Raw genomic sequence first — 10,554 nt, 5'->3', positions numbered from 1 at the left:
CCCCGAGCCCCGGTGGAAGGGGAGCCCGCCTCGCTGAGTTAGCCGCGCGGTGCCAAGTGCCCTGCCATGGCCACGCCGCCCTGCCGCCGAGCAGTTTAGGTTCCCGAAATGGTCCCTTGGGGTTTTTCAAATCGAGTCTGATACACACAGGGCGTAGATCGATCCCGGGGGGCTGCTCCTCCTTCCCGCCAGCTCCAGCATGCCATCCAAAGAGTGCTGGTCAGGGCACAAAGCGAACAGGTCTGCGGTGCACAACTCGAAGCAGGAGAGCCGTCAGCAAGATTTATTGATAGCGGCCTTGGGGATGAAACTGGGTACTCGGAAGTCATCTGTGACAATCTGGCAACCTCTGAAACTCTTTGCTTATTCACAGTTGACATCACTTGTCAGAAGAGCAACTCTGAAAGAAAATGAACATATTCCAAAATACGAGAAGATCCATAACTTCAAGGTAAGAAATTATGCTCCTTATTTCTTTTTAAGGCACAGGGGCTATAGTTCGTATAGTGAAACAGGTCCGGTACTGCAAGGAAATAATGTATATCTACATATATGCAGACTGTTACTTTCAGGGAACTGAAATATTTCAATTAAATCTCATTGCTGATTAAATCAATTAGACATCTTTAGAGCATATCAGCAGAAGAACGAGGATGTTGTTGTTGACTGCTTGTGTGCATGGATTTGTTTCAATAATATTTTCCCTATCTAGGTTCCCTCTTTTCCCTTGAATTGTTCTATACCGAGAGCAATGCTAAAGGTGAAAAACGGCAGCAAAGTTTTCTTTCAATTCAAATGAATGTCATTCCGTCTTACTTACGATGATGCTGAAAAATCTTTTAGATCTGTGGTTAGAGGATTAAACTGATCTTATCTCAGTTTGTTGCTGGTAAATAGCTTTGGAGGTAAGAAGCATGTTCTACTGCATCTGGATTGAGCAGATGGTCGGCATTTCCCATAGTTTGTGGTTTTTCTCTTGTGCTAATGAATTGAGTGTGTTGAAAGCAGCACGGCTTGTGCCACAGGGCTGTTGGAGCTGCTGGCGTTAGCAACTACCTTTTGTTTTAATAAAATTTACTTAGTCTTCTATGTGGTTTCTAATTACTGTTTTAATTATTTTAAATAAATAATGCTCTTTGGTAAGAGAGACAGATGTCAATACAACATATGTGTGTTTTGTGTCTGTATCTGTAATAGTGTCCAGTTAAGGATTTAGTAATTTAACCTTTTGGTGGTCAAATGCATTCCATAATATTGTCTTTATTTGTAAGTGAATTGATGTTATACTGTAGGTGAGAGTGCAAACCCCATACATGGTACCTGAAGCCCAGATTTTATCTTTAATGTGTGGGGGTTTTCCCCCATGTAGCTTTTGCTTTTATTTATTTTAGGAGAAGGGCAAGTTATTAATATAATACAGGTATCTGGTGATATAAGCATCTGTTAATTGTCTCTTATTTTCAGGTTTGATTTCCAACACATGCATGTGCGTGTGTAAATGTACAGATGCGTGGACATATGTATTTACCTATCATCCACCTGATTTTATTTAAACCACTTTCTGACTTTTGAGTTCAGATAATCTCCAAAACTGGAAACTTTTTATGATCAAGATGTTTTGTTTGACTAAAGTTAAAGCACAGATTTTAAAACCAGGTACAAAATGTTATATAAAACAGTGTTTAATATGAATGCTTGGCATAAAATAATCCTGCTGTCTGTCAGGTAAATGGAGAATATTTTTTCACAGACTCCTGAGGTGTCCTAGCAATCCAAAATGTCTTGCAACTTTCATTTGTTCCTTAGAGTCTGAAGCTAATTCTTGTGGGTGCCAGCAGATACTGATTTTCCATGTACTACAGCATATGTAGGATAATACGTATTTAATTCTGCACACATCTGTGTTCCTTAGTTGCTTTCCTTTAACAGCCTGAAACACATCTGTTCTGCAAATAATAACCTGATTTTCATTTGTTTGGGTGTGTTTATTTGTTTTTCTTCCAAAAACTGTTTCTGGAAGGTTTGGAAGCTGCAAGTTTTCCACTCTTTTTTCAAAAACAAACTTTGTGTCTGATCCAAGGTCATAGCTGCAGCATGAACTTCCCAGGCAGATTGCTGCCTTTATAGTAGCTGTACTGTAGTTCCTTTATACATATAGCTGCAGGAAAATATACATTGAGAACTCTTTTCTCAAGTCAGTGAAATGGGGTCCCCTTACACAGATAATTTTTGCTGTAAAAAAGCAGAAGGGAACAAACCCCTTAACCCGTAAAGTGTCTGCAGCAGCTAACCTACCCGCTGAAGGAATGCTGCTGGCATTCATGAGCTCTACATGTGGCCACTGCACCATTTTAAAAAAATAACTCTACACCCTTCATAATTATTGCATGTTGGATCTGAAATGAATGGCCATCGTTAGCTCCTGCACTTCTGACCTTTATCATTCCTCGCATCTGTCCGTTTTTTTCTTCTTACGTGCATAGACATCCTCATTTAAAATGTCTGCAAAAGTCTCCTAGGTTGCCTGCCAAGCAGCAGATGTGCCACCCGTGTGAGAAGGAAGGATGTGTCAGGCCCAGAGTCTTGAACCTAGATTTTTGAAACAAAACAAGAAAAAACAATGCAGAAATTAAATAAATTTGTATAGCTCAGCTAACCAACAGTGACTGCTGTCCCCAGAGGCTCCACCAGCAAAAAAGAGGACGCATGCTGCTGTGTACCTCTGCAGCTGGTCTTCTCTTCATTATACAGGTTTGAGGCAACAGATAGGGACCCCGAACCCTTTCCCAGCTGCTTTTTTGATCAGTCACTTCACTAGTCACAGAAATGAAGAGGTCTCAGAAGTCCTTTTATACTGGAAATGCTGTAAGCCCCTAGCAGAGGGAGAAGAAGTGGGGAATCACTAACGCACAACAACTAGCGCTGTTGTCTTGGAGAAGGGAAGAAGACAGCAGTAAGCAGTAGCTGCTCCAGAGGCAGTGGAGTTAGCAAATGCCTGAGAGGCTTGGCCACAAATTAGGAGACCTCAACTCGCCCCTCCACCTCTGCACCTCCTGTCCCTGTGGCATGGGAGGTGGGGATGCAGGTAGAGTTTGAACCCTCAGACTCTGTTGCCTCCAACAAAGCTCAGGTAGAGGAACATGGTGGCAGAGGAGCTGTGTAGTGATGGTCCTCACAGGAGAGCAGGTGCCTAGGGAAAAGATGAACACAAAAGCTGCTTTTAACTCTTAAATTGTCAAGAGTCTCCTGAATAAATCCATTAATCTACCTTTTGCTCCAAGGGTTGTTTGAAAGAGGAATGTAAAGACAGTTCTGCTAGGAGTGCTGACACAGCCAGAGTTTTGAAAGGTTTTAATCCTATTTAAATCTGCTGGAATTTGACTTGTCTCCTGCCCGAAGTGAGCAGGCTGGCTACAGGGTGACAGGGAGCTCTGTGAGCAGAGCTGGCTGGTAAGCATCTCTTCCATGTCCATAACATTCTCCTGACTGAGAGGCCTGGTCTCTCTTAAATTAATCTCCATAAGTAAAGAAAGAGATGATAATTTATAAATGTCAGATTTGACAGAGGTTTTTATGCCTGTTCCTCAGAATGAGAGCTAGGTACTAAAATTTTTTTTGTTTTTTAGGCGTATTAGGGCTTTTTCTAATTTATAAAAAGTTTTCAATTAATATTTCTGTGTTCTCCTTTATAAATCAAATATTAATTTTCTATTCATTCAGATATATTAGCTGAAAGACCTCTGCGTTGTTTGACACAGCATTTTATTTATCTCTAATTGAATAATGGGACTTGAAGGTGAGCTAGGACTGTGAGTGTGTGACTTGATTGGGCCTGTCTATTTGCATGTTTGATTCCTTTTGCTTTGTCTGTATACTCCTCGAAATCCAGCGCATTGAATGAGATCTCTTGTTAAATTAATCATTAGACCAAATCAGGACAGTCACTTCACCATCCTCAAAATTTCAGCCCCACCTTCCTTCACAGAAAGGCTTTTCCTCTCCTTCAGGTTCTTAGCCACTATGGGAAGAAATCTTCCCACACTCTCTGGTACGCATGTATCTGTGTGGACATGTGTGCACGTGTGGTGGATATCAAGTTCATTCTTCCACCCAGTGCAGATTAGCAATAGCATCTTCTATTTGGAATCACTGACAGATGTGTGGGGTGCTCTTTGAAGTGCTGACAAGGAGCATAGCTGAAGCCAGTGGTGTTATTTTCTTACAAAAAGAAGCTTTATCGTAGGGGAAAGTTCTGTAACGTTTCATAGAAGTGTAACAGAGTAGATTTATACCTAATCGTTCCCATTAATTTATTCTGCAGCAATAAGAATGCTTTTTTCTGTTCCTTATAAATCTTCTATTAGCTTATCTTGGCCCCAAAGTGCAGCAGCTGTGATAGCTTGTAAATTAAAATACAATTTCTTAGCCAGCTGATATCTGATCCATTCAATAGTTTTAAGGGGAGAAGGCACCTCCTGTGCAGGCAGTTGAAGGAGTAGCTTCAGACAGGAGGAACCTCGAATTGGAGGGGAAGAGGGGCCTGTGGCAACGTGCCATGTGGATTGAAACATTCTGGGTTGGTTATTGAGAGGAGGACCCTGGGGGAGCTCTGGGTTGGGATGTGTGATGTGGGCTTTAGGCCAAAGGACTTACACAGCAGGGGAATCTGAGCTGGTTTTAAGGTTACCCCGTCTCTTCTGTCTCTGACGAGGCAGTGTTTGTTAGGGTACTAAACACACTAAACAAGGATTCCCCTTGCTCAGTCCTCCGGACTTCCCCTCTTTGCACCTCCTCATCTCTCCATCTCCCTGCTACACCCCCTAGTTTTTTGCTGTTGAGAAAAAAAAAAAAGAGAGAGAGAGAAATCCCTAATGAGTATCTTCTGCCCTGAGTCCATCCCTACCTGACATGAAACATCTTCAGCACCTCCTCCCCACCTGGTGCCATGCTTTGCATGTGGGCACTCTACTGACCTCACTCCTTTGCCTGCTGTTTGTGTGGGGCTGGAGAAAACAGTAAAATTATGCTTGACAGTGGCAAGGAGGGTAGTCACGGAGGGGAAGCATTAGCTGGGAGTTACGGGATGATAGCTTAAAAAGAAAAGAGAAAATTTGAGATTAACAGCATGAAATCTCCTGGGGAGTGAAACTTGTTAGTCAGTACAATAACCTCCCTTTCACTTGGAAAATTTAAAATAAGCCTGGACAAAACACCTTAAAGGTCTTTACTCCCCTCCAGCTTGTGTGACTCATGGGCCCTCGGGAATTTTTAGCTCCCTTGACTGGTTATAGATATTGCTTCAGACACCTCTGGCTCCTGATGACTTGAGCTGGCAGAACACTCTGCAGGTGTTTTGTAACTGCCAATAGTCTAAGGCATAAAACCTCTCTTCTAACTAGATTACTGCTGCGGTGCTTCACTGAAGCAAGAAGGTGTCCATGCCTGTCAGAGCTGGACTGAAATCTGTGTTTCCATGCATCATTTTCCCTGGAATATTGCCTCATTTCTCTTTTGCTCTTCACTAAATAGATATGCCGCCAGCAGACTATTTTTTGCTACCTTTCTGTGCAGTATTTGGTACGGTCATGCAGTTTCTTAGTCACTATCTTACTAATGCCTGAGACAGCACAGTCAATTAACTGTAAGAAATAACAGTGGCAAGCCTGCTTGGTAATTTGGTGAACGTTCAGAACATAATTCCCTTTCAAGCCAACACTCTCCGGAGAGGAGAGGTGTTCTTCCACAGTTGCTTAAGCCAAGTCAGCAGGGATGCTGATGAGTCTTGTTTAAGATTCCTCATCTTCCTCCTCGACTGAAGTAACATCCTGGCTTTCTCTTTGAGGATGACCCATTAGAAAGGCCCAAAGGGCAGCTCCAGAACAGCAACAAGGTGCTTTTCCAGAAATAACTGGGGGTAGAATATAGCATTAAATGTGCACAAAAAGTGAAGACTCGGGTGAGGACCAGTCTCTACTGGAAAGGCTTTGCCAGTATAGACAGACTCAAGCATCCTTCAGATGGAGAGACTGGTGATTGTAACAAGAGTTACTCTGCCAGTGAAATTTGTACTACTTCTTTGAAACAAATAGGCTAACCTGGCCCAGATTTTACCAGTGTAATTTCATGTGTGCTAGGTACTTTGCTAGTATAAAAAGTCATAGCAGTTTGCCTCTGTGCCAATCTGATTATTCTAACAAGAGCTGCTCAGCAAAGCCATGCCTAAACACTGGGAAACAACGAGATGGAAAGTGCAGAAGAAATGCTGTGAGAAGGCCAGAAACTATAACAAACTCTTGCTATATTAAGCAGAGCCATTTTTCTGTGACTTGTAACATGAACTCATTTCTATTTGTGATCTGAAAACTGGGGCAGGTGCTGATTTGGGGTAAATGGGTCTAGCTCCGCTGAAAAGAGGACACTGATTTTTTTGTTAGGTATGGACCTGGTGCTGAACATATTTTCAAAACATCTTTAAGTGAGTCACTGCTCTCAAATGAATATTCAGAAAGAGAGCTGGGTGCCTGTAGCACCGTCCCCAGGGAGAGTCTTTCTCTGCACATTCTCACAGATAAGAAAACCTCAGGAAATTGGATGTTTCTTTTAGACCTCTAGTACTTGAAGGGAGAAAAAAATTTCAAATGTTGCAAAAATATCTGGAGAACAAAACGGGGGGAAACAACTTCCTCAAAACTTCTGAGAAGATCTCATCAGCTCTGTGTTGTGGCGTCTGAAACTCTTAGAGGATTATAACATAGTTCAAGCCAGAAAAGCTTTCAGGCACTGATGGATTTTAGTCTCCTAGGGTATTTATTTAATGTTACTTTTACTTTTTTGGAAAAGTCAGGGTTTTTCCAAAGTAGATTCCAAATAGCACAATATTCTTTTACCCTTTCTGGTTTACTAGTGGTAGCCCCTAAATTCAAGCTTTGCCTTTTTTTTTTTTTTTTTTTTTTTTTTTTTTTTTTTTTTTTTTTTTTTTTTTAAAAAAAAAGCCTTCTTTCTAAATCCTTAATTTATTGAAGCTGTAATTCCTTCCCATCACACCAGTAGTTCTGTAGTCCCCAGATGTGGATATTCTGAGTCTTCCATGTGGACAGACCCAAGAATGGACCAGCTCATGTCTGTGGTGAAGCTTAGAAATGCTCTGCTGGAAGGAGTGGGAGTTTGCCTCAAGGACCACATAGAGCACGTCATGCTACCTCAGCATCAACAACTTTTCCTCCAAATTAGCCTTAGCATCATTGCAACAGTGTTTCTTTAGGCATCTCTTAGGGTTTTCGAGTCTATTTACATTGTTACATATAGCATGTATAGTATGTATATATACAATTTTAATTCTAAGGATTTTATTCAATTTTCACCTCTAGTTTCAGAATTTTTTGCATGGACACAGGCATCAAGTAACTTGGACCTGGAGTAAAATGGACAATGTTCCAGTTTCTAGATACCAATTTAAAAAAACTCTGCTATTCCATTCTGAAAGAAAGGTGGCCATTTTCCTTGAATTTTCAAGGAAAATTAGCCAACAACAGGCTACTCTCCATATTTTTGCCTTGGCTTTCACAGAGTGTGACCTAACCACAATTTCCAGTTATTCTGCTGACATGATGAGCACAAAGCAGGACATAAACAAGACATGACAGCGCTTCTGGCTCCAAGTGGGTGAGGCCCTGGGGGAAGGTTTGCCTGCTCCACCCTGGTGTCACTGTACCCACTGGCAATAACAATGCTATTTATACTCCACGCTCTGAACCATGCAGTGTTCAGCTAGCATCTCCCCTCTCAAGAGCTGCTGGAGAAAGTCATTTGGGTGGTCCCAGACTGGCTCTCCACGTTAACACCCCAGCTGGTCTAGGCAAAGTTGGCTCTTCTTTTGGAAAAGGTATGTTCCAATGGTCTCAGTCACTGTCATTTCTGTTACAACTTGGCATTAAAGCCATTATCTTGCAGATATGACTGTGCCACATGGGTTGTCATGGCAGTCTTCTAACCTCTCAGATTACTCCTCAACAGCAATGTTTGCCTCGCAGAAGGAGTATCATGTGCTGGAATATTGGGAGTGCTTGAGATCCCTCTTTTAGAGACACTATCTAATCATTGTAATATATGCAATGGTTAAACTGAAGCATTGCCCAAACTGATAGTTGAGTCAATTTACTTTCTCACCAATATCTCTCCGTACCCCTCACATCCAGGCAATCTCTGCCTGAACAGGGTTGGGTGAAGAGGGCGTGCCTGTGGGTGCCAGCATGGTTATGCTTAGTGCATGATAAAATCAACTGTAACAGCAAAGTTCATCACTTTAATTGAGACTTATGCTGTCTCCCATTTCTGATTAAAAGCTTGATTGACTCCCAACAGGCAAAATTCAGTTGGTGGAACTGCCAATCTGCTAGGCCCACTGAGCTGACAGCCTTCATCAGCCTTCATCCTGTCATCCTGAGGAATTCGTTTGAAGGACAGTATAGCCAGCAGAACTGTACCTTTGGAGCGTTGTGTCATACAGAAGCTGGATGTGTGCCATTTATTCAGTCCCTAGTCAGCTTGGGTTCCTCCCTGAGCACCGACAAGACTTCTACTGCAGACTATAGGTCTCCGGTAGCCCGAGAGGGTAGATTGGCAATGGTTTTTTCCATCCTTTTTCAAGTCAGTGTATGTCATCCCAACACAGGTGGTAGTGTCTGGATTTTACAAACCCCATTATTCGCACCATCAGTTCAGTGTGGAGAGCCATGGAAGAAACTACGCTGCACTGTATGGAACAGGGGTTCTGATGGAGCAGGCGTTCAGGGAGACCATGGCAGCAGCCTCTGAACAGTGGAAGCTTTTTTGTACCCTGTCACAAAGACTTGTTTTCTATGTTTGGTGTTGCTTCTGCATATCCATAGTCTATGAGATCCAGCCTTGCTTTCTCTTCAGGAGTGGCTTTACTAAATCCCTGTCAATCCATCGTATTCTTTCACATCAGGTTTGCACAGAACTTTGCTGATATTTCCATATTCTCTTCCTCCCTGCCTTGACAAGTGATATAACGTAAATCTCCCGGTTATGAATACTGATTATCTGCTGGCTCATTCTTGGTTTTCAGATAGCAATCAAGGCTAGCCGAACAACTGTCTAGTAAAAATCAAAAATTGTAAAAAATAAGTGGTGTTATGAAGTAACTGACTTCAACAGTGACCTTTATAGAGCCGGAGAAGCAATGGTGGGAGATCTGCTTGAGGAGTTCACAGCTTGTGGTATAATCTGTTGTCAGAGCCACCGCATCATTTTGCATTTGGTTCTCCTGAAACTTAGTCTCTTTTTCCAAGAAATATTTTAATTAAGGGCAAAACAAAAATAAATTAAATTCTGTTACACTTAGTAATCATAAGAGTTAAGCTGTTTTTCCCTGTGTATAGGAAAATGCCTTTCAAGCCTAAGGAAAAAACTGTCCCGTGTAAGATCATGGTGTTTAAATGTTTATTGTACCTTGCCAATGTTGCAGGAGTTCAAAATAGAAATGTGTAGGTGTCAGCCCCACATGAGGCTCTCCTCTTACATCAAACTTGCAGGACAGCTTAGTATTAGGATTTTTTTCTAGTTTTTTGAAGCATGTATTTTCCTTTAAAATTATCTAGATTTTTCTTTTAAATTGAGTATTTCCCCTGGAATTTTACAAGTTAAGATTAAAACCAGTCTATTCTGTTCTGCTCACCAATTTTTCACATTCTTAAAAAATCACTCACAGATGAAGCCTTATGGAAAGAGAGAGAAAAAGATTTTGGGGGCGGGAGTGAGAATGGAAGGGTTGGGAGATATAAAGCCACAGTTGGCAATCCTGCTCTCTCACATTTTATAGGACAGTACAATCTGCATATGGCAGATGCTCTTTTCATAAGGAGAAAGAAGCCCCTTGTAATTTAAGTCAGGATCTCTGGGACTCTGCTGGGTGTGTTTTTAGAAATTTTTCTGGAAAGCATGTTTTAGTTTTGAAAACAAGCAAGTTGTGTGGCAGATTTTTAGAATGGGGAATTAAATATAAAAATCAGAATGCTATATTAAACAGTGTCATGTAATAAATGCAGTATTGTTTGCAGGTGCTGGCTCTTGAACTAGCAAAGGGATGCAAACGTGTTTCTTTTCAGCATACTGCCAGACCCCACTCTGCAGGGTAAAAACAGGATTTAGAGGCTATTCTGACCTCAGAAGTAAATTTTTTCTCTATTTTTCTGGCATCACTTAAGGTGTCTGATTTCATTTCCAGAGACAGCATGTATTCAGACCATCACAGGGTTAGACATCCAGTTCCACTCCCTGGTAGTGGCAAGATTAACAGTCCAGCACCGCTGAGCTCTGGGTAAAGAGAGCACCACTTAGAAACTCCAAAGGAGGCTTCAAAACTGATCCTGCGGGGTTGTGTGCATGGGGGATGGAAGGGCGTTATGGCCTTTGGGCCTCCTGCTAATTAACGCCACAGAACCTCCCTATTGCATGTCAGAGTAAGGATGAAGCTAGGCAGACTATTAGGGAACACAGGAAAACCTACCACCTTTTAATTGGTTTTGCGTTTGC

At 41.8% G+C, this 10,554-nt stretch overlaps 1 protein-coding gene across 2 annotated transcripts in view; it reads left to right on the top strand.

The window, feature by feature from the left end:
* The first annotated feature begins 171 nt into the window (after positions 1-171).
* CHN1 (chimerin 1) overlaps positions 172-10,554 on the top strand; it is a 32,108-nt gene continuing 21,725 nt past the window's right edge. For both annotated transcript variants that reach the window (XM_010137639.1, XM_010137638.1), the window contains exon 1: positions 172-451. In XM_010137639.1, the coding sequence (XP_010135941.1) occupies positions 200-451 (252 nt within the window). In that variant the 5' untranslated portion in view covers positions 172-199. The remainder of the gene's footprint in view (positions 452-10,554) is intronic.

Source organism: Buceros rhinoceros, unplaced genomic scaffold (genome assembly GCF_000710305.1).
Source record: "Buceros rhinoceros silvestris isolate BGI_N320 unplaced genomic scaffold, ASM71030v1 scaffold18466, whole genome shotgun sequence".
In the NCBI taxonomy this organism is placed as follows: domain Eukaryota; kingdom Metazoa; phylum Chordata; class Aves; order Bucerotiformes; family Bucerotidae; genus Buceros; species Buceros rhinoceros.
The sequence above is the reverse complement of the archived record's forward strand: the minus strand, read 5'-3'. Positions and strand labels throughout refer to the sequence as shown.